The sequence below is a fragment of the Zootoca vivipara genome, chromosome 7, assembly GCF_963506605.1.
Source record: "Zootoca vivipara chromosome 7, rZooViv1.1, whole genome shotgun sequence".
NCBI classification, from domain to species: domain Eukaryota; kingdom Metazoa; phylum Chordata; class Lepidosauria; order Squamata; family Lacertidae; genus Zootoca; species Zootoca vivipara.
In genome coordinates, this window is record NC_083282.1 from 94739148 (window position 1) to 94764150 (window position 25003).

Consider the following 25003-nt stretch of genomic DNA (forward strand, 5'->3'; position numbering starts at 1 on the left):
GGGTTCAAATCCCAATGGAATCTCCAGTAGGGCAAGGAGAGGCTCCCTGTCTAAGACCCGGGGGAGTCAGCGTGGGCAGATGAGCCAGAGGAATGAATGGTCTGACTCATTGCAAAGTATTCTCCTATGTTCTCAAAAAATGACAACCCAAAGGCCTTTTTGATCAACTGCATCCTCACCAAATGCGTGGAACCAAATTAATAATAATAATAATAATAATAATAATAATAATAATAATAATATATTATTTATACCCCACCCATCTGTCTGAGTCTCCCCAGCCACTCTGGGCGGCTCCCAATTGAATATTAAAACAATACAGCATTAAATATTAAAAGCTTCCCTAAACAGGGCTGCCTTCAAATGTCTTTTAAAATTAGGATAGCTGCTTATTTCCTTGACATCTGATGGAAGGGCATTCCACAGGGCAGGTGCCACCACCGAGAAGGCCCTCTGTCTGGTTCCCAGATGACGATCACATTTTAATTTATTGCCACCCACTGAAGGTCCCAGGCTGGGTTGCGACATTTTAAAATGGCACATTAAAGCTTTCAACTACTAAAAGAAAACATAGTGGCAAAAAATAGGGTGGGTCCTGAAAGATACATCTCAGGCGCCTGCGATCCGCTGTGGAGAAAGAGCACAGCCATGACGGCTAGTGGCCCTCCGTCGCCCTCCCTGCCTCTGCCCGGTGACCCACCTGGGCCCTTGCAGGCCAGCTGGCATTCCTCTTTGGTGGGAAAGTTATTCAGGTTCCCCCTGCAGTTGCCGTAGTCGAAAGGGGTGCACTCTCTGTTGGTGGAATTGAAGTAGAACCTTTTGGTGTAGTTTTTACAGGAACCCGCCTTCTGGGGAAGTTGGCAGATATCTGCAGCCAGAGAACAGAAGGGTGTCTGTGTTTTGAGCTGCTAGGAAGAATGAAGGGGGTGGGGTCGGGGTGGGGGGTTAACTGTTGGATATGAACAAATGAGTCTGCAAGTTCTGGGATGAAATAAAGCCAAGTTTTGCCCCTGCCCACTGCATAAGAACTTAAGAACAGCCTGCTGGATCAGGCCCATTTGGTGCCCCAGCCCTCTTCACCGTGACTTTGTCCAATCCTCTTTTAAAACCATCCACCTGCGTGGCCACCCCTGCCTCCAGTGGGAGGGAGTTCCACAGTCGAACTCTGAGCTGTGTGACGAAGGACTTTCTTTTCTCTGTCCCGAATCTCCCAACATTCAGTTTCACTGGAGGCCCACAAAAACTAGTGTCCTGTATGGCATTTCTGATTTGAGGTAGAGGTTGGAGGAAAAAATAGGAGGCCACCGGGGATGGCAAGAGAGAGCGCGTCCCCACAGGGTCTGCCCCCCCTAGTTTCCTGGTCACTGTACCCCGACTTTTCTTTCCATGGAGCCTCTTCTCTTTGCCTCCAGGGGTTTGGACACCCTTTCCCCCGTGTCCTGCAGAGAAAGAGAGGGAGCCCAAGCCCTTACCTGGGTCTCTGCAGATCTCCTCGCATTCCACCAGCGTCGCAAACCTGTTGGGGTTGCCCTCGTGGCCTTTGTAGGTGAACGGGTAGCAGCCTGCTCCGAGGTGGCTGTAGTAAAACAGGTGGATCGAGTGGTCCCCCTTTCCGGGATTGCTGGGCAGCCGGCAGATATCTGGAGTCACAGAACAAAGAGAGATGGGAGAGAGAAGTGGACCTGGGACTTGTGGGCAGGAAAAAAGGCACCTCAAGACCCTCCTGGCTGGGAGTCTTGGGAGACCTGCTTCCTCCCTTGGAGGCCTTTTCTACCTGACCTGGGAGGGCAGGGCCTGGACTGACTCCAGCTGCAAAAGCTGAGGCTGCTGAACAGACTCTCGGGTTGAGGTTTTATTTGGCGAGTTTTGTTGCAGGGTTGGGGGGGTTGCTGCTATTGTCCCCCCCCCCATATCTTAATTTGAGACCTTGTTGTGATTTATGTGGAAATTGTTCACTTTGCTTGCGTATTTTTTAAATGCTTTATTTGTTCTTCAGAACTACTTTTCTTATGTTGTCATTATGTATTTTTTTTCATGTTGCAAACTGCCTTGAGCATGGCTTGAACTTTTGTAATAGTGGTATACAAATAAATATAAATATATGTATTCTTGTATCCTAGGATCTGCTCAGCCGAACATTCGTTCTTGGCCTGGGAGGTGGGTGGGTCACCTTTGAGCACAAGGTGGGAAGATTAGCCAAGGCCCCAATGTGTGTGTGTGGGGGAAGCCTTTGAGGGGCAGCTGCTGCTCCACAGTTTGCCTTTGTCTTATAGGAATCCCTCCCCCCCCCAAGAATAGCCTTAGCCTTCAGCTTCCCCTATAGCATTGATGGGCAACCTTTTGAGCTTGGGGTGTCAAAATTTGCCAAAAAACCAAACATAACTCAGGTGGTGTGTCACTTCGAGAAAAAACCCATAATTTTGCGATATTTATAGTTTAAATAACAAAAATGTATAATTGTAATATATAACTGTATTTAATAAACCGAAAAAAACCAATTATTTAACCAAACCAAACCAAAAAACCCTTATTTATCACAAAGTGCCCAGAGTTTTTGAGCTTTTTGGGGGAGCTGCTGACCAAAGTTTTGGAGGTTTTTTTGGGGGGGGGGTCCAAAAGTTGCTTTGCTTTTTTTGGGGGGGGGGATGCCCCAAAGCTGCTGCGCTTTTTTTGGGGGGGGGAAGAGAACAGAAATAAATGACAAATAATACCTTCGCTAGAACTAACACGCATAGTCTGCCAAAGCGCCAAAAAACCAGCACAGAACGGGTTAAAAAACCAATTTCTGGCTACCAGCAGCAACAACAACAACAAAAAGGATCCTAACAGCTAGCGTGAGGAGGAGCGGGAGAACAAATGGGGGAAAAACAACAACAACAACAACAACAACAACAACAACAAAAATGTCATAGTGAATGGGCCGATGGGGCGTGTGCCAACAGTGAGGGCTCTGCGTGTCACGTCTGACACGCGTGTCATAGGTTCGCCATCACTGCCCTATAGAGAATGGAGAATGGTATTGGTTTTCATTTATGTATACTATAGATCAGGGGTGGCCAACTCCCAAAAGACTGTGATCTACTCACAGAGTTAAAAACTGGCAGTGATCTACCCCCTTTTGGGGGGGGGTCAGGTCAAAGTTGAGTTTTTTTTTTGAAGGAGGAAGACCCATTTTGGGGGGGGGGTTCGGGTCAAAGTTGTTGAGTTTTTTCAGGGAAGGGGTAAAATGTTGAGCTTTTTTTATGGGAGCCACAGTTGATCAGGTTCTTTGGGGGGGGGGAGCCAGTGATCTACCAGAGATCTACCGCAGATGTCCAGTGATCTACCGGTAGATCACAATCTATCTGTTGGACATGCCTGCTATAGATGTTTTCTTTTTCTTTTTGTTTGTCAGTTTTTGGTATGTATGTTCGTTGCTTTTTGTATTTTTGTACAATCTTCAAATAAAGAAAAGTGTTAAATAAAATAAAAATAAACAGTTTTAAACTGTAATAACAATAGAAACCACAAATGGAACAAGAGAGCAATCGCAACCGCTAATAAAATAAGTAAATCTAAATATGGGTTTAGTGAGCAAAGTGACCCCTTCGCTCTAGGAACAGAGGAAGCTGCCATGCCATTGGCCCATCTGCTTCAGTATTGTCTACACTGACTGGCAGCAAGGTTTCTTTTTTCTTTTTTTAAAGTTTAAAAATATCTTTATTTATTATTAAACATAAAATCAACATAAATCAACATATCACAAAATACACCCAAAAAATCCAAGTTATACAAAAATTTACAAAATTAAACAAACTTATAATACAAAAAAGAAAGAAAAAGGAAAAAAATCTAAGAAAATAAGATAGGGAATAAGTTAAATTTGTAAGGGAGAAGCATAGTGGAGTTTATTTGTAAATAGGGAACTGATATGGAAGTGCTGGGAAGTTTATTGTGTTTTATGTTCTTTTTATTGTTTTTTCCTGGTTTCTTGAGGCTTACAGGCAGGCACCTCTTCCAGTCTTACCTGGAGATGCCGGCAGGGACTTCCCCTGGGGCCGATGCTCTGCCACTGTTCCTTGGCTTTGGCTTTTGCCCGGTCAGAGTGCAAGCAGGTTATTTCAGGGGACAATATCTGATAATGAACCCAGGGCAAGAAGCTCGCGTGAAGAGACTCTTTTGCCTACCTGTCAGATGGGCGGCATGTAAATCATAAAATCATTATTATTACCTGGCTTCTTGCAGGCATGCTCACATTCCGAGAGAGATTCAAACCGGTTCTCGTTGCCCTCGCAGCCTCCGTAAATGAACACTTCGCACGTTTTAGTGGTGGGGTTGTAATAGTACCTGGGCATGGCTGCCTTGCAGGGGCCTGTCTCCTTGGGCAGCTTGCAGATATCTGGAAGGATGTGAGGGGGACAGGCAGGAGGGTTGAAGTTGCTTGGGGAAGAGTACTGGGAAATAATTCATAATGAACTGAAAAAAAATGTTTAAAAGTACTTCACCCCAAAAAACAGAGTCCTTTTTGTTGGGGATGATTCAGACTGAAATTCCCAGGTGTTGGAAAAGGTTATTTATGTATGCCACTACTGCGGCCCGTGTTTTGTTAGCCCCCAAATGGAAATTGAGCAAAGTCCCGACTAAAGAAGAACTTAAACTGTTGGAATATAGAATCATAGAATCGTAGAGTTGGAAGAGACCACAAGGGCCATCCAGTCCAACCCCCTGCCGAGCAGGAAACACCATCAAAGCATTCTTGACATATGCCTGTCAAGCCTCTGCTTAAAGACCTCCAAAGTAGGAGACTCCACCACACTCCTTGGTAGCAAATTCCACTTGGTAGCAAATTTCATATGCATGAAGAAGATTGGAAAATGTTTATTGAATATGTGGAGGAATATTGTGTTTATTTGAAAACGTGGGCAGCATAAAGATAAATTCAGCAGTGTAAATAAGTTTTGATGGATTTAATAATGGAATACTGAATGGCTTAGTTTATATACAATATGCAGGTATTTATGTTGTGCAAAATGAACCATGGAAAGAGAGGAAGGGAAGCTATTGATATTTTAAGGTTGTTTAAGGGAATATTCTAAAATGTAAAACAGAAATTTAAGAAAAAATTATATATATATATATATATATATATATATATAGAGAGAGAGAGAGAGAGAGAGAGAGAGAGAGAGAGAGAGAGAGAGAGAGAGAGAGAGAAGTCACTTGGGCCTGGGGGCAGAGAGCACAGAGTTGAACTTTGGAAATCGCTTCTGGGGGGGGGGCCAGTGATGGCCACCAAATTGGCTGTCTTTAAATCAGGATTGGGCCAAATCATGGAGGAAGAGAGGACTGTCAAAAGCTACTAGCCGCAATGGCTATAATCTGCATCTGGTTGCCCAGTCTGAGAATAGGATGCTGGACTAGATGAGCCCCTGGCCTGATCCAGAAAGCCTCTTCCTGTGTTCCTAGGATGCTAATACTCACACCGGTGCCGCCACCAACCCTACTCTATTCTTCTGTTTTTAAATAATTTTAACCGATTTTAGTACTGTAACCTCCTCTTGCTGTAACCCAAGACCTGAGCCCTTATAGTGAGATGGACTTAAGAAATTAAAATAAAAGCAACAAAAGCAGAAATAATAGCAGTCATGATAAGGTGGTCTACCACAAGCTCATTTAAAGCAGGAAACCAAAATATTTCCTTTTGTGAAATGCTAAGTGGGGTGTGAATTCTTGGCAAGGACTGCCGATTTCCAGGGCTGCCCCAGGAGGTTGTCTGTACATTGATGCAGCTTGTATCACCAACAGATGTCATAGGATCTCAGAACTGTAGAGTTGGAAGGGACCTCCAAGGGTCATCTAGTCCAACCACCCCTGCAATGTAGGACTCACAGCTAAAGAGCCCCTGACCAATGACCACCTGTCCGCTGCACAATGCTCCTCCTTTTGTCAATAATAATAATAATAATAATAATAATAATAATAATAATAAATTTATACCCCGCCCATCTCCTCTGCTCCCCTTCCTTGGTCTGACCTGGATTGCGGCACCTCCAAATGCATTCCATCTGGGTCTCAAACTGGTTGTCGTTCCCTCCGCAGCCTCCGTAATAAAAAATCTCGCAAGTCTTGTTTTGTGGGTTGTAATAGTATTTGGGGAAGAGGGCCAAGCAGGGGCCAGAATCCACAGGGAGGTGGCAGAGATCTGTGGGCACAGAACAGAGGGGGGGGGGTACAAAACAGAGGGTCTCTCAAGCATCCCCATGGAAATGAACCGGTGCCAAAAGCCAAATCCTGCACATTGCAGAAGTGAGCGTGCCTGGGATGTGTGGCACACTCTGGAGCCAGAATCTCTGATCCCCCATTGACTCAACAAACTTGGCAAGCTGGCATTTCTATACCACTTGGAAAGAGAAGGGCTTTTCGGTTGACCCCAATTAAGTTAAAGGAGCCATCAAACCACAGGGAGTATTAACAGCAAGAGAGAGAGAGTGTGGCACAGTGGTTAGAGTGGTTAGACTAGGACCTGGGAGACACCAGCGCTCAAATCCCCACTCAGCCATGAAGCTCACTGGGTGACCTTGGGCCAGTCACTGCCTCTCAGCCCGCCCTGCCTCACAGGGTTGTTGTGGGCATTGAATGAGGAAGGGGGAGAAACTTGAGTTCCTTGGAGAAAAAGGGAAGGGTGTGAATGCAATTAGGAATGTATTACGCCAAGAAAAACCCTAAAGCACCGGCAAGTATTTGCACCACTGTGACATCTGTTTATTTCGAGCGTTTGCCTATTGCTCTTGGGGTATTCATTTAAAAGCGAACAGCGTTGCACCAGTAAAACTCAACCCAGTAAGACAGAAGTTGCCCCATTAGAAGGTACAGGGCTAGAATGTAGGGACACGACCCCCAAGTCTGCCCACCTTTGCTCCCGCAGGTGTCCAGGCATTCCTCCATGGTAGCAAACCGGTTGGCGTTGCCCTGGCAGCCTCCATAGGGAAAGGGCAAGCAGGTCTCCTTCGACGGAGAGTAGTAGTACATGCGGGAGTAATCGAGACATGGACCCGAATCCTGGGGCAGCACGCAGATATCTGCCAGCAGAGACGAGAGGAGTCAGCAGTTCAGTCGGGACCCAAAGTCTCCACCTTCCCTTCATATGCGGCTTGGGACCCTCGTACCTACGGGACCGCCTCTCCTGGTATGCCCCGCGGAGGACCTTAAGGTCCATAAACAACAATATTCTGGAGATCCCGAGCCATAAGATGGCTAGATTGGCCTCCACTAGAGCCAGGGCCTTGTCAGTACTGGCCCCAACCTGGTGGAACGCTCTTTCCCAGGAGACCAGGGCCCTGCGGGATTTGTCATCTTCCCGCAGGGCCTGCAAGACAGAGCTGTTCCGCCTGGCCTTTGGGTTGGACTCAGCCTGACCCCTGTGTTTTCCTCCCTCATGGCTTGGATTTATGGACTACTTGAAATGAGGCTGCACTTTAAATTTTAATACTGTATTTTAATCTGTATTTTAATTAATTGTTTTTATGTTTTATTGTAATTCTGTTGGTGTCAGCCGACCTGAGCCCGGGTTTTGACTGGGGAGGGCGGGGTATAAATAAATTATTATTATTATTATTATTATTATTATTATTATTATTATTATTATTATAACATAATGCGAGCCTGCTGGATCAGGCCAAAGGGGGCCCTTCTAGTCCAGCATCCTGCTCTCCCAGTGGCCAACCAGATGCTCATTATGGGAAACCCGCAAGCGGGATCCGAGCACAAGAGCAACTCTCTCCTCCTGTGGTTTCCAGGAACTGGCTTTCAGGTGCATTGCTGCCTCCAGCTCTGCAGGCCGAGCAGAGCCACTGTGGCTAATCTCTATCCGTAGCCCTCTCCTCTTCCACAAATTTGTCCCATCCTCTTTTAACGCCACCTATGACCTGGGACGCAGGTGGCGCTGTGGGTTAAACCACAGAGCCTAGGGCTTGGCGAGCAGAAGGTTGGTGATTCAAATCCCCGCGACGGGGTGAGCTCCCGTTGTTCAGTCCCAGCTTTTGCCAACCTAGCAGTTCGAAAGCACGTCAAAGTGCAAGTAGATAAATAGGTACCATTCCAAGCGGGAAGGTAAATGGCGTTTCTGTGTGCTGCTCTGGTTTGCCAGAAGCGGCTTAGTCATAGCGGCCACATGATCTGGAAGCTGTACACCGGCTCCCTCGGCCAATAACGCGAGATGAGCGCCGCAACCCCAGAGTCGGTCACAACTGGACCTAATGGTCAGGGGTCCCTTGACCTTTGCCTTTATGTTGGTGCCCATCACTGCCTCCTGTGGGAGGGAGTTCCACCTGTACTTCTTCTGTGAAGGAGTAGGCAATTGGAATATAATGGTAAGGGCTCCTTTGGTGATATTGCCATGCTGCTGGTGGTATGCATTGTTGCACTTTATGAATACCAAGGATGTAGTGTAAGAAAAGCCTGCTGGATGAGGCCAATGGCCCATCTCATCCAGCCTCCTGTTCTCCCAGTGGCCAGCCAGATGCCCATTATGGGAAACCAGCAAGCAGGATCCGAGCACAAGAGCGACTCTCCCCTCCTATGGTCTCCTGGAACTGGGATCCTCTAACCATGGAGGGAGAGCAGAGACATCATTTCTAGCAGCTGTCAATATCCGTCTCCTCCTGATTTGTTTGTTGTAATATGGTGTGCCTTTTTTTTTTGCTGCATTGGTGGGCACTTTTTCTTTGGCAAGTACAGTGGTACCTCGCAAGACAAATGCCCTGCGAGACAAATTTTTCGCAAGACGAATGTGTTTTGCGAAAAATTCATCTTGCGAATTGCGGTTTCCCATCTGAATGCACTGAAATTTAATTAATGCGTTCCTATGGGCAAAAAAATAAATTTCAATGCATTCCTATGGGAAACCACGATTCACAAGATAATTTTTTTGCAAAATGAATTGACTCATGGAACGAATTAAATTCGTCTTGCGAGGCACTACTGTACGATGATGATGACGGCAGCATTGGTAGGAGTCCCGCCTTACCCGGGTTCCGGCAGTGCTGCTTGCATCCCTCCAGAGTCTCGAACCTGTTGAGGTTTCCCCTGCAGCCTCCGTAAGTGAAAGGAAGGCAGGATTGACTGCGGTGGTTATAGTAGAACATGGGGAAGTAGGCATCACAAGGACCGGGGTCTGCCGGGAGCTTGCAGATCTCTGCCGCCGCAGAAGAAACAAAGACTCGTCAGAACAAGGGCACCGGGGGGGAACTGTGAAAGTGTGGATTATGCCCACCCCTCTTAAAAGAGCTGCCTCAGTTGGGCCTAGTCGATGATCAATGGATCAACAGGAACCTGCAAGTTTATTGCATGGTCTCTCCCTAGAATTGCATCTTAGAATTGTAGAGTTGGAAGGGACCCAAGGAGTCATTGGAGATCTTTCAGCAGAGACCTTTCATCCTGGAGAGTAGTGACTAGTGGGGTGCCACAGGGTTCTGTCTTGGGCCCAGTCTTATTCAACATTTTTATCAATGACTTGGATGATGGGCTTGAGGGCATCCTGAGCAAGTTTGCAGACGACACCAAATTGGGAGGGGTGACTAATACCCCAGAGGACAGGATCACACTTCAACATGACCTTAATAGATTAGACAACTGGGCCAAAGCAAACAAGATGAATTTTAACAAGGAGAAATGTAAGGTACTACACTTGGGCAAAAAAAAATGAAAGGCACAAATACAGGATGGGTGACACCTGGCTTGAGAGCAGTACATGTGAAAAGGATCTAGGAGTCTTGGTAGACCACAAACTTGACATGAGTCAGCAGTGTGATGCAGCAGCTAAAAAAGCCAATGCAATTCTGGGCTGCATCAATAGGAGTATAGCATCTAGATCTAGGGAAGTAATAGTACCACTGTATTCTGCTCTGGTCAGACCTCACCTGGAGTACTGTGTCCAGTTCTGGGCCCCACAGTTCAAGAAGGATACTGACAAGCTGGAACGTGTCCAGAGGAGGGCAACCAAAATGGTCAAAGGCCTGGAAACGATGCCTTATGAGGAACGGCTTAGGGAGCTGGGTATGTTTAGCCTGGAGAAGAGAAGGTTAAGGGGTGATATGATAGCCTTGTTCAAATATATGAAAGGATGTCATATGGAGGAGGGAGAAAGATTGTTTTCTGCTGCTCCAGAGAAGCCGACACGGAGCAACGGATTCAAACTACAAGAAAGAAAATTCCACCTAAACATTAGGAAGAACTTCCTGACAGTAAGAGCTGTTCGGCAGTGGAATTTGCTGCCAAGGAGTGTGGTGGAGTCTCCTTCTTTGGAGGTCTTTAAGCAGAGGCTTGACAGGCATATGTCAAGAATGCTTTGATGGTGTTTCCTGCTTGGCAGGGGGTTGGACTGGATGGCCCTTGTGGTCTCTTCCAACTCTATGATTCTATGAATCTATAGGTTGTGGTGTGTGTGTGTGTGTCATTCAGTCAGTGATCCTTTAGCAATAATTCCTTGACTGGGCTACTAGATGACCCTTGGGATCCCTTCCCACTCTGCCAATTCTATGATTCAATTCTAGGATCATCGCCATCATTATATCTATTTGTATCCCACCTTTCCCCAGATGGGGACTCAAGGCAGCCGACAGATGAAATAGAAATTGCTAAAAAAAACATAGACGGGAATCATTAAAAAGCAAATCAACATGAATTAGAATTATCTAGCCATGATCTATTAGAACATGCAGATAATTGCAATAAAAGCATCACAGCACCAGCCCTTTCCTTAAAGACAGTCAGTTCCCGAAAGCCTGTAGGAACAAGGACAGCAGGGGGCGGGGGAGCCAGCCTAGCTTCTTGAGGCAGGGAGTTCCAAAGTTGCCTGGGACCAAACACCACTGAGAAGGCTCTCTGCCACACCCCCACCAATTCTGCCTGTGAGGGTGCTGAGAATGGTCTCCCCAGAGGCTGGGCAGGTTCGTATGGCAAGGAGACAGTGCTTCAGATCGCATGGGAGGCCCTCCCTCCCAGCTCTACAGTTTGATGAGTCCCTCTCCTTAACGCCACGCAGCAAAGCTCCCCTTCGGCACAGCCAAGCTTTGCCGGGGGCTCCTGAGTTCTCCCTCGGGGTCTCACCAGGGTACAGGCAGGTGCTCCGGCATTGCTCCAGCGTCCGGAACCGGTTCTCGTTGCCGTCGCAGCCGTGGTAGGTGAAGCGCTCGCAGGTTTTGTTGGCGTAGTTGTAGTAGTAGCTGAGCTTGTGGCTATTGCAGCTGCCGCTGTCCTTTGGGAGCTTGCAGATATCTGGGGAACAGGAGAGAAGAGGGGAGAAGATAGGAGGGACCATACTGAGGAGGCAGGACACGTGCTTCATGTGCAGAAGGTCCTGGGGTTTTATCCCTGCCATCTCCAGCCGAAATGTTACAAAGCTTACAGTTCTGACTGCAAGCCGGATACCCCTCTGTGGACACAGAGACCCAGGCGTTTCCTAAAACTGGCACTTGATGGAGCCATAGAGAGCCATGAAATATTATTCAAGCGGTGGTGATTCAGGCGATAAATTGACAAGGGGGTGTAGCAACTCCTCTAGGAAGAAAAGTTGCAGTATTGGGGACTTTTTAGTTTAGAGAAAAGAAACGACGTGATGGTAGAACAAGGTCCAATGTGCGGCTTGAGATCTTTGGTAACATTTGACAGCCCCCCACCCCTCGCACCAAAGCCAGGTAAGTGAGGTGCTGAGCTTTGGGAAGGCTCTGGCAGGGTCCTGGCATCTCCCCTCCTCCTTCCCAAAGCCTAGATAGCGCTTTGGCAGCTTTGGGAAGGAAGAGGGAGGGCTCTGGGACTCTGCCAGAGCCTGTGTCTCCTTCCCAAAGCCAAGCACCCTAGGAAGGCTCAGGGGCGGGGGCATTAATTTTTGGCTTTCCTCGCCCTCAACCTGTGTGACAAGGGAGTGTGTGTGCAGCCTGTGGTTTCCGTGTCCAAGTACACTTGCAGCCCACTTCGTATGGACCTGTGGACATGCAATGAAGCCGAATGTTGGAAGAGTCAGGGCAGAGAAATGAAAGTCCTTCTTCGCCCAATGCATAGTTCTACAATTTAGCTGCATCTCCCCCTCCTTTTCTTCCCTCTGCCTCTCACCTGGGTTCCTGCAGGTCCAAAGACACTCCTCCCGAGTGGAGAAGCGGTTGCCGTTTCCTTCGCAGCCGCCATAAATGAACACCTGACAAGTCCTCTTGCTCGGTGAGTAGTAGAACATGGGCTGGTAGCTTTCGCACCGACCTGGGTCCTTGGGGAGGCTGCAGATATCTGCCACCAGAAATCAAAGAGGCATCAGAAGAGGGCAGTTTAAGAGAGTGAGGTGGGGTGGGGAAACTGCGGGAGGGTGGGGGGTTTGGGGAGGAGACTTCACGGCTGAACTGCAATGTCACCACCCGGAATTTCAGTGAGCGGAAGAGTATCAAGCTTGTGAGAAGAGGCCTTGTGAGATCCAGGAGGGGAGAAAGTGGGGCAGGTGGCTCCTGAGATCATAGAATCATAGAGCTGGAATGGAACCTTGTGGTCATCTAGTCCAGCCCCCTGAAATGCAAGAATTTCAATTAAAACCACTGGCTGGAGAATGGTTTTCTGAAGTCCAGCATCCACAGTTGTTTTGGCTATTTGAAGGTTGCTAATAAGGGGTCCCGACCTCTCCCACCCAAGGATGCACCGTTCTCATCACAATTAATTTAAAAATAGCTTCCTAAACCCCTTCTCTGCTTAGCCTCTAGTATTGACGAAGAGTTCTGGAGATCCTGAAAGCTTGCAAACAATTACATATGTTGAATATTGATTGGCCGAATATGAATTTAGGGTGGCTTAGGTCAGGCATCCCCAAACTGCGGCCCTCCAGATGTTTTGGCCTACAACTCCCATGATCCCTAGCTAACAGGACCAGTGGTCGGGGAAGATGGGAATTGTAGTCCAAAACATCTGGAGGGCCGAAGTTTGGGGATGCCTGGCTTAGGAACTGCTATACTTATTCCCCTTGCTTTCTCCACTGTGTTTTGAAGTGAACTGCCCTGAGATCCTATGATGAAGGGCAGTATATACATTTAATTAGTAAAATAAATAAAGTATCCATGACAGACGGCCACCCAACCTCTGATTGAAAACTTCCAATGTTCAAGAGTCCACCACCTTCTGAGGGATTCCTTCCTGGTGTTTGGTTGGAATCTCCTTCCTTGTCACTTGAATGCATTGGTTCAGGTCAGGGACGGAGGAAGGGGTGTGTGCTGGGTCCATCCGCCCCAGGTGTCCCCACTGAGGGGGGTGACAAAATGCTGGCCGGCACTCACCGCGGGGTGTGCAGTGCGCCCGAGCCACGCGTCTCTCCTGGGAGTGATACGGTGACTTGGGCATGCGCAGGCTCCCTGCTGCCCCAAACAGTCTGTCCACCACCTCCTGTCCCCTCACCTGTAAGGTGGCTGAGTGGGAGGAGGCAGGCAGACTTCTCGGAGGCCCCCGCGGAGTGTCCTGCCCCAGCTGGCCCCACCCCCAGGCGCAGGTCACGTGCACTGCCCCAGGTGCCCAATCAGCTTGCTCCGCTGCTTCAAGTCCTCTAATCTGAATCATAGAATCATAGAATCATAGAGTTGGAAGAGACCACAAGGGCCATCCAGTCCAACCCCCTGCCAAGCAGGAAACACCATCAAAGCATTCTTGACATATGCCTGTCAAGCCTCTGCTTAAAGACCTCCAAAGAAGGAGACTCCACCACACTCCTTGGTAGCAAATTCCACTGCTGAACAGGTCTTACTGTCAGGAAGTTCTGCCTAATGTTTAGGCGGAATCGTCTTTCTTGTAGTTTGAATCCATTGCTCTGTGTCCGCTTCTCTGGAGCAGCAGAAAACAACCTTTCTCCCTCCTCTATATGACATCCTTTTATATATTTGAACATGGCTATCATATCACCCCTTAACCTTCTCTTCTCCAGGCTAAACATACCCAGCTCCCTAAGCCGTTCCTCATAAGGCATCGTTTCCAGGCCTTTGACCATTTTGGTTGCCCTCCTCTGGACACGTTCCAGCTTGTCAGTATCCTTCTTGAACTGTGGTTCAAGAAGAGAAAACAAGCTTGCTCCATCTTCCATGGGACAGCCCTTCAGGTATGTGAAGATGGCTTTCGTATCACCTCTCCATGATACAGGACTAAGGAGGAAACTGGTTGTTTTTTATTTTGTTTCCATTTTCATGGCAAATCTCTGACACGCCCTCAGTGCAAGGCGTTAACCCACATTCCCTTTGTACAAGCAGCAAAGTGATGTGGCCTCGTGGCGAAAAGGCTGGACTTGGAAACCCAGGCACACTCCGAAACTCACCCTGGATATAGGATTGCAACCAGTGTAAACCAGTACCTCCAATATCCACCCCATTAATTCGGCACAGAAGGATGCCATGGTCAATGGAATTAAAAGCTGCTGAGAGATGAAGGAACACCTAGATGGCCACCCCCTTCCTTCCCCCCGTCCTTCTCCCAAGAAGGCTGAACAGGGCCAGTTCGGCCCCATAAACAGGCCTGAACCCAGACAGAGATGAGCCAAAATGACCAGTTTCACCCAAGAGTACTTGCAATGGTTACTCTGCCTGCAACCCTCTTGACCACTTTCCATAAAATTTGCAACCAGGTGATGGTTGCCAACAGCCAGTGGGTCTGATTCTTTCCAATCAGAACGAATGCTCAGTAAACCAGACCGTTGCATGACCTCCGTGGGAATTTTGTGCAGATAGATCATTCGCTTATCCTGATTCATACTTTCCTGATTCATTCATTGCCGAATAATCCATTCATTACTGAGTCATACTGAGGCTGTTAATATTGCGCATATGGAAGCAAATGGGATGGATACAAGCAAACTCTTCTTGAAATAAAAAATAGTCCAGTCCAAAAATATGGTTCAAAAGCTTTACTTCAGAACTTAACTCCAAAACAAACGTAGAACAATAAAGTTACACTCAGATAGATGCATAATATCTTATGCTGATCCCAACAGGTAAAATATCTTAGTTTATGAATATCTCCCACCCAGAGCTGAAATCAAAGCTCTGCCTCTCTTGCAAACAACCTCCATCATTCTGTTTTCCTAGAGAGAGAGAAGTGGCACATTCTTTCTCCTCAGTGGCTTCAGAACAAAGACTAGCACACCCCAAACTGAGACCTACAGATTAACATATACATAGGCTTGCGATTGCATCATTTTCATGTGATTTAAGTTAAATACTAGTCTCAATCATTAGCCGTTAGGCTCTCTACTTAGCGTCAATGGAATTTTCCATGCCATGCTAGACAGTATACATACAGACACATTTCAGAGTCATTTTCCATTTCAGTGTACAATTAAACAATGATACTTAACAATTCATCCATCCACCCGTTCCTGTTCTGCAAACCAACCGTCCAACAGAGCTCGACATCTCACCTACCAACTTCCCCACAGACGTCCCTGCAATCCTTCATGGTGTAGAAGCGATTGGAGTTCCCTTTGCAGCCGCGGTACTTGAACCTCCTGCACTTCTTGGTGTGGGGATTGAAGTAATAATAGTCCAAGGACAAATCGCAGGAGCCAGGATCCCTGCGGAGGTCACAGAGACCTGACACAAAACAGAAGGGCACAGGAAAAGAAGCAGGGCAAGTTGAAATAATGGGAGACCACCATCTTGACCTCAGAGAAGAATGAACCAAGCAGCCCTGTGGCTTCATCAGAACCAGCAGGGATCCTAATTTAGTTTGTGAGGCTGTTCCCTTCCCCCAACAAACCAAGCCCACCTGCCCCACAGGTAGGTGATGCCAGGTGTAAAGTAAAGTAAGGTAAGGTAAGGTAAGGTAAGGTAAGGTAAGGTAAGGTAAAGTAAAGTAAAGTAAAGTAAAGTAAAGTAAAGTAAAGTAAAGGGGCCCCTGACCATCAGGTCCAGTCGTGTCGGACTCTGGGGTTGCGGCGCTCATCTCGCTCTATAGGCCAAGGGAGCCGGCATTTGTCCGCAGACAGCTTCCGGGTCATGTGGCCAGCATGACAAAGCTGCTTCTGGCGAATCAGAGCAGCGCACGGAAATGCCGTTTACCTTCCCGCCGGAGCGGTCCCTATTTATCAACTTGCACTTTGATGTGCTTTCGAACGGCTAGGTGGGCAGGAGCTGGGACCGAGCAACGGGAGCTCACCCCATTGTAGGGATTTGAACCGCCGACCTTCTGATCGGCAAGCCCTAGACTCTGTTGTTTAACCCACAGCGCCACCTGGGATGCCAGGTGTAGGACAGGTAAAGGTGCCTTAAGATGTGCTCCGAAACAGTCCTCGGAGGGGCTTGGATTGGGCCCCTTTTATTGATTTACTTATTCCTTAAAATTTATACACTGCTTGATTGTAAGAACCAACACCTCTGTATGGTTTACAAAAAAAGAAGAGAAAACGATATAACTATTGAAAAGTCAACAACTACTTGAGACATTCAAAAAGTTAAAGAACAATAGGCTAACAACAGATTAAAACTTGCACCAACTTTCAAAACATCTGGGCAGAATGGTCTAAGAAACATTTTTAGCAGGTGCCGGAAAAGGTACCATGAAGGCCCTTGCCTGAGACCAACAGGCAGGAGGTTCCAAAGTGTAGCTGCTGCCACCAGATCAGGGAGCAGCGCCGGTTCCACCGACTGAAGTGGTCAGGTGGGCGTATTTGGGGTAAGGCAATCTTGCAGGTAAACTGGTCCCAGGCTCTTAAATTGGGCATCATCAGGTGCAATGTTCCCCACCAGGGTGGATTCTGCTCAGTAGCTTCCAATCAGAGCTCCCAAGCAGAGTCAATCCCAGATGAAAGACAGGCTTGAAGTCTGTTCCCATCAGTGGATCAAGCTCTGCAAGGAATAGCAGCACTCTGGAGTTTCCCACTGGGAACTGAGGAGTGTGGCCCATTCCAGCCAAAAGTGGACCTTGAAGACAATGCCAATTATTATTATTGTATTATTGTTGTTGTTATCATTAATTAAATTTGTACACTGCCCGATATCTGCAGGTCTCAGGGTAGTTCACAAGTGTGCTCAGGACCCAGTGGAATCTGCTATACTCCAGAGTATGGATCGGTTGGGATCCTGCTCTGCAGAGTAGCCGTGACTTGCGCTTTGGTGCAAAGGAAACATGGGGAATGTCTGGCAACTGCCAGACAGGCAAATGGGTTTTAAAAGGCAGAGAAAAAGCCTGGAGCAAATGAGCATCTCCAGCTCAGGAGCTCTGCTGGTCCATTTCCCAGTACCTTTCTCAAGGTCGACACACTCGCGGCCGCATCCTGTGAAGCAGCATTTCTGTGTGCGGTTACATATCTGGTCGTCGTCGCATTTGTTAGGGCAAGAGGAGAAACGTCTCTGGGGAACTATCTTGGGGCACACCCCAGGGTTTTCTGGGAAGAGAAAGGCTGGCCATTAAAATCACATCAAAGCAAAATAGACAAGAAAATAATAATAATAATAATAATAATAATAATAATAATAATAATAATAATAATGCCCCACTCATCTGGGTGGGTTGCCCAAGCCGCTCTGTTGGAATAATGGGAAATACTTAAGCAGAACATGAATGGAAGAGCAACTCTCTTCCTTCCTGCAATTTCCAGCAACTGGCATTCAGAAACGTTGCTGCCTCCATCTGTGGTGGGCAGAGCAGAGCCATTCTATCTAGCAGCCATGGACAGCTCTCTTCTCCTCCGTGAACCTGCCTAATCCAGTTGGTTGCCATCCCTGCCTCCTGTGGGAGGGAGTTCCCCAGTTTAACTCTGCACTGCATGAAGAAGGACTCCCCCCCCCCTCTGTTCTGAATCTTCCAACCCTGTTCATCTTCCCTGGATGCCCACGAGTTTTAGTGCCATGAGAGATGGAGGAGAACTTTTCTCCATTTACTCACGCCTATGCCATACTTAATTAGATAAAACTTCAGTTCTGTGTCACCTCTGACGTTTTCTCCAAGCTCCCAATGCTGCAAGCTTTCTTCATCGGTGATTCGCTCTGTCCCTATGATCATTGCTGTTGCCAATTTCTAAACTCTTCCCAGCTCTATCCTTTTTGAAGTAACGCGGCCAGAACTGTACACACTACTGTATTCCAAAGGCAGACGCACCAAAGGTTTCTATCGAGACAGTCATGCCATCCGTTCTCCCAGCCCACCTGCCAGTCCCAGCAGGGTCTGCCCCTTCCTCCAGCTCTCCTCCCCCCACATTACCTGGCACTGCATCAACGCATTTAGCGTAACAGCCCCACCGGCAGCATTTCTTCCCCTTGCCACACTCATTGTCATTCGCACACTTGATGTCACAACTTTCAGGGGGAGCGGGTTTGGAGCTGGGGCAGTAGCCGGGATTCACTGAGGGGCAAGGAGAGGGAGCAGATTAGACAATGAAGAATACATCCTTCCACAATGGTTAACTGAGGATTGTTCTTAATTTTTCATGGTTTTCACTGTATGGCTTTATATTGCTGTAAACCGCTTTGATGTATGTTTTCATGTAATAATAATAAAAAATAATAATAAAGCTAAGGCAAGGAGCCAAATATCCTCTCATTCAGCGGGCTTTAGTTCTGTGAACCGCCCTGAGACCTCTGGGTATAGGGCAGTATATAAATTCTAATAATAATAATAATAATAATAATAATAATAATAATAATAATAATATCCTGTCCTATTTCTGAAGAAATCCAGCACTCCCCCATTTTTCTTCCCACCATCTGCCGCCGCCTACAGAGGACTGTTTTCAAATGAGAAATAGCACAGTCACCATCAGGAATGTGGCCCTCCAGACCTCTCTATCTGGCCCTTTGGACCCTCTCCAGGAAACCCCCCTTCGCTGCACCTGCTTCACATACATCATTTCGTGGCAGGACAGGCACCTGTCCTTGACCGCTGACAACGTCCCTGCAAGGGCGTGTAGAAAAGGGAACTGTTCAAAAGGTAAACATTGCATACACTGGCCACTTTTGCCTCTGGCCCCTGGCACGTGGCCCCTGGAAGACTGCCCAGAAGGGAATGCGGCCCTCTCTCTCCCTGTTCCTGGAATCTGGAGACAGAGAGAGCTGCTTGCTCTGTGCTGGATCCAAAGCTGTGACGAATGGAGAAGGAAGACCTCCTGGAAGTGGGTGGATGCTGCGACCCCTCCATACGGCCCTGGGTGCCTGCACCCACAAAGTTCCCCATGAAGAGGTCGGGCACCCATAAATTTCGGTGCCAGGGCCATGCACAGTGCATGGCACCCATGGCCCTGGGGCACCCTGGTTGCAGGGCCAAGATGGAACTCCTGGTGCAAATTAAAGCATATATCCTCAAGCACCACAGTCTCCGCTGACCTTTGTTCCAAGGAAACAGAACCTGTGTAAGTGCCTGGAGTCTCACTGGGTTGCTTTTTAACAATAAAAGATGGTGGGGAGGCTCCCCCCTGAATACTGGAATTCCCAAGGGCCAAATCCAGAAGGCGTCCAGGCACCACACCATTAATGTGAATTGACAAAAACTCTCAAACACAGGGAAGCTTCCCCCCTAATGAGTTCTCCGTGGAACTATGTAAATGTTGGATTTTTTGAATAGTCAAGTTACTTTAGAGCCGGTCTAATGTAAATACTGTCTGTTTAAGAGAAACAGGGGCCGGTGAATTCTGTTAATTGCTCACAGGCGTGGGCTCTGCTCTTTGTATATAAGGCTCTGCCAGAAAGCCCTCTGTATCTCTTAGTTAGATCTTTCAGTTTGATTCGTCTCTTAGTAGATCACTCTCTCAGTTGAATGTATCTCTTAGGAGAACTGTATCTCTCAGTGAGATCAGTACCTTAGTTGGAGAATACTTAGTTGATTCTCAGTTGCTCTCAGTTTAAGAGATTCCCAGTTGAATCTTAGTATGAGAGTTGCATAGTTATAATGCTAGTTTGCTGTTAATTCTTGGGTAGTTTAATGGGAGTTATGTGGGAGGTTTGGAATGGATTGAAGGTTGGAATGTGGGTAGATAAAGTTGCTAAGAGAGAAAGCATTTATCTTTAGTTTAAAGTCTCTTTAGAACCAGTTTGTTTTTCAGTTAAAGAAACCCAACCGTTTGTATTTTCATCTGTATACTTTACAAGTGTGCAGCTAGTAAGGGGTTTCATATAAGGGAGATAATTCCCTATGCTCTTGGTGGTGTTTTCTTAGCCAGGTCGACTTCTGACTGCGTATACTCTGCGTGAAGCGTACTTTAAAGGGCCGCTGGAAACTGGGATATATGATTTAGGTTAAGCAGGTTTCAATACCCAGTTTTCTCCAATATTATTCTTATCATATATATTCCCCCCCCCCCAAAGTAAGTACTGAAGCAATTTACAAGCTGGGAAGGGACAAGGGGAGAGGACTTCTCCCTCCACTCACCGTTGACGGGCAGCGTGCACTTCTGCTCGCAGCCAGATTTGCAACACATCTCCTCTCCTGGGCAGTTGCTATGTGATGCGCATTTAGCACCACAGTCCCGCTGTCGGCCCCTCAAGTAGGTGGGGCATTTCATGGCTGGGAGAGAAAGGAACAGTGTCAGCGGAAAGGCAGCAGCTGGCACTGCCTGGGAGCCAGGGATGGGTGGAGGGCAACTGACGGGCAGCGCAGGAGCCTGCCCACAGACCCAGAAGGGGAAGTGGGGGACATACCAGGGGGTGTGGGCAGAGGCACACTAGGTGGTGGTGTGCGTTCCTCAGATGATGATGAAGCTGTGGAGAAAGGAGAGATCGCCAAGGATTTGACCTCAACACAGTTAAAAGCAACGGCAGCCCACCCCAAGCCAAAGTTCTTCAGGTAACAGCAGTAGCTGTGAAAAGAATCTAGGGGTCTTAGTGGACATGAGTCAAACTTGACATGAGTCAACAGTTTGATGCAGCAGCAAAGAAATAGTAACACTATTCTAGGCTATAGTTATAGTTATAATTTGCAGGTAGCCATCTGATCTTACAGTATTTTGATTTTAATCCGATTTTACACTGTATTTCAGTCGATTGTTGAATTTTATGTCTTAATGTATTATATATTTTGATGTTAGCTGCCCTGAGCCTGGTTCTGGCGGGCAGGGCGGGATAATTTTTATTTATATTATTATTATGACTGCAGTAAACAGAAGTCCAGTGTCCAGATCAAGGGAAGTCATAGTCCCGCTCTACTCTGCCTTGGTCAGACCTCAGCTGGAGTCCTGTGTCCAATTCTGGGCACCACAAATTATGAAGGTTGTTGACAAGCTGGAATGGGTACAAGGGAGGCCAACCAAGATGATTGCTGGTCTGGAAACCAAGCCTGATGAGGAATGGTTGATGGAGCTGGGTATGTTTAGCCAGGATAAGTGGAGACTGAGGGCTTATCCACACTTACTCCCCCTCCCCCCTCTTTCCAGGCAGTTTGTGATTTAAAGCTGCATGTCTGAGAATCCTTTTTTCTTTTGCTCAACAGATTTCCCCCCCGAAAACCCACTTTTTAAAGCTCAGTTGGAGTGACAACAATCTGCAGAAAATTGATGTTTGCTCCCATTGAGCACTAAAGAACAGGTTTGAGAGCAGAAAGTTCTAGGGCTTAAAAAACCCCAAATGCTCAGACACAGCTTTAAAAAGTGAACAGGTGCTGGAAAGGGCAGGGCAAAAAATACGTGTGCATAAGCCCTGAGAGAAGATATGATAGCCACCTTCAAATATATTGAGGGCTGTCACATGGAAGGTGGAGCAAACTTGTTTGTTCCCAGTGGAGCAGACACCCTCAGAAAGTAGCGGACTGTCCTTCCTTGGAGGTTTTCAAGCAGAGGTTGGAGCATGGGCGTAGATGGGGGGGCAGGAGGGGGCATCTGCCCCCCCTAGAAGGCGGAGCAAGGCGGCCCCAGGCTCGTGCTCCTCGCGCTGGAGCCTGGAGCCACAGCGCTGCGCCTCTCAGCTGGTTTTTTGCTTCCCTCAGCTGCTCTCCTCCCCCACCCCGCCGTGCACGCTTCCTCCCTTCGCTCCCGTGCCTTAGCCCCGCCCCTTGCCCCCCCTAGTTTTGATCCTGGCTACGCCCCTGGGTTGGAGGCCATCTGCCAGGGACACAGGACTCCTCCAGGTGTGGTCTGGCCAAGGCAGAATAGAGGGTACTATGGCATCCCTTAATCTACTGAGACCCCTAGATCCTTCTCACGTGTACGACTGGCACGCCAGGTGCCATCTTGTAAAGAGGCCCCAATAGTGGCATCCTTGGGAGTTTCAGTTTCCAATGCAAAAGCATCACTAGAGGGAGGGAGGGGTTTCATCTGGATTACGGGTGGGGGGAGCAGCATCAGTGGAAAGACGGCTGGCGCTGCATGGGAGCCAGGGATGGGTGGAGGGCAACTGACCGGCAGCGCAGGAGCCTGCCCACAGACCCAGAAGGGAAAGTGGGGGACATACCAGGGGGTGTCGGCGGACGCACACTAGGTGGTGGTGTGCGTTCCTCAGATGATGATGTTGAACCTGTGGAGAAAGGAGAGATCGCCAAGGATTTGACCTTAACACAGTTAAAGCAACAGCAGCCCACCCCAAGCCAAAGTTCTTCAGGCCGCAGCAGAACCTGTGAAAAGAATCTAGGGGTCTTAGTGGACATGAGTCAAACTTAACACGAGTCAACAGTTTGATGCAGCAGCACTAGAGGGAGGGAGGGGTTTCAGCTGGATTACGGGTGGCGGGGAGGGTTATTGGCCCTCTCTACACTCCTGGCGGGTGACGCTGTGGGTTAAAGCACAGAGCCCAGGGCTTGCCGATCAGAAGGTTAGCAGTTCGAATCCCTGTGAGGGGTGAGCTCCTGTTGCTCGGTCCCAGCTCCTGCCAACCTAGCAGTTCGAAAGCACGTCAAAGTGCAAGTAGATAAATACGTACCGCTACAGCAGGAAGGTAAACGGCGTTTCCATGCGCTGCTCTGGTTCGCCAGAAGTGGCTTTGTCATGCTGGCTACATGACTTGGAAGCTATACGCTGGCTCCCTCGGCCAATAATGCGAGATGAGCGCCACAACCCCAGAGTCGGTCACGACTGGACCTAATGGTCAGGGGTCCCTTTACCTTTTACACTCCTGTTCATGATCAGCTCCCCACCCCCACCTTCCCAAGAATAGCAGCAGCAGCAGCAGCAACAACAACAGCAACAACAACTGCTATTAAGCACAAAGATCCCAGCCAGGGCAACATTGACACCTAGTTTTCAAGCCCAGCTTCAGGGCTTTGCTCCATCTCCACTCACCTCTCTGAGCTGAGGCAGGTGGCACCCCGGCCCAGAAGGCAAAGAGACCCACGAGGAGGAAGGTGCACCGGGTCTTCTTCTTCTTCATCATCATCTCCATGGCACTTTGGCTGGCTCCAGCGTCTGTTTATTTTATACCTCACATCAGAAAGATGGGAGGGGAGGAGGAAAGAGAGGCACAGCAGCAGGAGCCAGCCCCACCCCTGCTGGAAGAAGAAGAAGCAGGCTGTGTGTCGCTGCAGATTTACATACCTGGACTTGGATCCGCTCCCTCCTCCACGGTCTCGGGGATGTAGGAGCAGCACACCTGAGTTGCTTCTCCCACCAAGAGCATGGGAAAAGGAGCCATTGGGTGTGCATGGTGCCACACTCCAGTAAGGCGAAGAAACAAAAACTTCGTAGAATTGTAGAATTGGAAAGGTTCCCAAGGGATATCTAGCAATCACAGCTAAAGAATCTCTGGAGGATGACCACCCAACTTCTGCTGAAAATCTCCCAGCCACCTTCAGAGGTTGTCTGTTCCACTGTTGAATAGCTCACCAAGTTCTTCCTAGTGTTTAGTTGGAATCTCCCGTCTTCTCTGATATACCATATATTCCAGCGTATAAGACGACTGGGCATATAAGATGACCCCCAACTTTTCCAGTTAAAATATAGAGTTTGGGATATACTCGCCGTACAAGAAATACGACCCGGCATATAAGACGACCCCCGACTTTTGAGAAGATTTTCCTGGGTTAAAAAGTAGTCTTATACGCAAGGATCTCTCTGTCCCTGTGATTCCACTTGCAAAATAATGTTTAAAAACCCTCTATATTGCGCTCTGTAGGGCTGAGAGCTTCACCTTCCTCTGAAAGCTGGATTCCAAGAGTTCCTGAATGCTGAGCCACAGAGGGAAGATTCCAACCTTCCAACCAGGCTCAGAACTACGCGGAGACTAAAATTACGAACAGTCTCTCTGAGCATGTGCAGAGATCATTTCCACTCACTATGGAGCAACCCTAGCTCCACAGTCGGGAAATACTCTCTGCTTTCTTTTTCTTCTTTTACCAGTAAGGCAGCTCTACCAAGGAGTAATCCCAAAGATGTCATGTCCTCTTCCAAACTCGAGGTCTTGCCAGGGAGGCTCCCAGCAACATGAGCCCCATGGGGCTTGTAAGAAGAGCACCTGGTGGATCCATGGGCAGCCAGGTGCCTCTAGTGGGAAGCCTACAAGCAGGATTCAAGCACAAGAGCAACTCTCCTCTCCTGCAGTTTCCAGCAGCTGGTTTTCAGAAGCATTGCTGCCTCCAGCTGTGGGGGCAGAGCACAGTCCTCTTGGCTGTTGTTGTTTAGTCGTTTAGTCGTGTCCGACTCTTCGTGACCCCATGGACCAGAGCATGCAAGGCACTCCTGTCTTCCACTGCCTCCCGCAGTTTGGTCAAACTCATGTTGGTAGCTTCGAGAACACTGTCCAGTCCTCTTTGAGAACACTGGACAGTCCTCTTGGCTAGTAGCCACCAATAGCCCTCTCATCCTCCATGAATTTGTCCAACCTTCTTTTCAAGCAATCTAGGTTGGTGGCATCTCTGCCTCCTGGGAGGGTGAGTTCCCTAGTTGACTATGCGCTTTCATTTCTCTGTCCTGGTATACTCTGTCTGAACTACTGTCAAAGGGACGGGAAAGCAGGGCTGGCCACTATCTTCCCATGAGATAAGAAGGGCAGGCCAGAAGGATAGACCTGCCCTGTTTGGAGGAATCCAGACCCCACGGAGAAGGCCAGGAGGACTCCACAGTATGGTTTGGTGGGGGACACATCTGGGTGGGGAAAGTTTGAGCTGAAAG

At 48.2% G+C, this 25003-nt stretch overlaps 1 protein-coding gene across 7 annotated transcripts in view; it reads right to left on the reverse strand.

The window, feature by feature from the left end:
* Positions 1 to 23392, reverse strand: part of LOC132592470 (papilin-like) — a 36194-nt gene extending 12802 nt beyond the window's left edge. For 3 of the 7 annotated variants that reach the window (XM_060277415.1, XM_060277416.1, XM_060277414.1), the window contains exons 1-15: positions 23180 to 23391; positions 22356 to 22418; positions 20613 to 20672; positions 20344 to 20478; positions 18184 to 18324; positions 17225 to 17368; positions 15408 to 15575; positions 12088 to 12255; positions 11086 to 11253; positions 9005 to 9172; positions 6891 to 7058; positions 6014 to 6181; positions 4211 to 4378; positions 1473 to 1640; positions 701 to 868 (exon numbers count right to left, since the gene is read on the reverse strand). In XM_060277415.1, the coding sequence (XP_060133398.1) occupies positions 701 to 868; positions 1473 to 1640; positions 4211 to 4378; positions 6014 to 6181; positions 6891 to 7058; positions 9005 to 9172; positions 11086 to 11253; positions 12088 to 12255; positions 15408 to 15575; positions 17225 to 17368; positions 18184 to 18324; positions 20344 to 20478; positions 20613 to 20672; positions 22356 to 22418; positions 23180 to 23279 (2155 nt within the window). In that variant the 5' untranslated portion in view covers positions 23280 to 23391. Of the gene's footprint in view, positions 1 to 700; positions 869 to 1472; positions 1641 to 4210; positions 4379 to 6013; positions 6182 to 6890; positions 7059 to 9004; positions 9173 to 11085; positions 11254 to 12087; positions 12256 to 15407; positions 15576 to 17224; positions 17369 to 18183; positions 18325 to 20343; positions 20479 to 20612; positions 20673 to 22355; positions 22419 to 23179 lie in introns of all 7 variants that reach the window. The other 4 variants (XM_060277418.1, XM_060277420.1, XM_060277417.1 and 1 more) reach the window with 2 other exon arrangements.
* Between the last annotated feature and the right edge of the window lie 1611 nt (positions 23393 to 25003).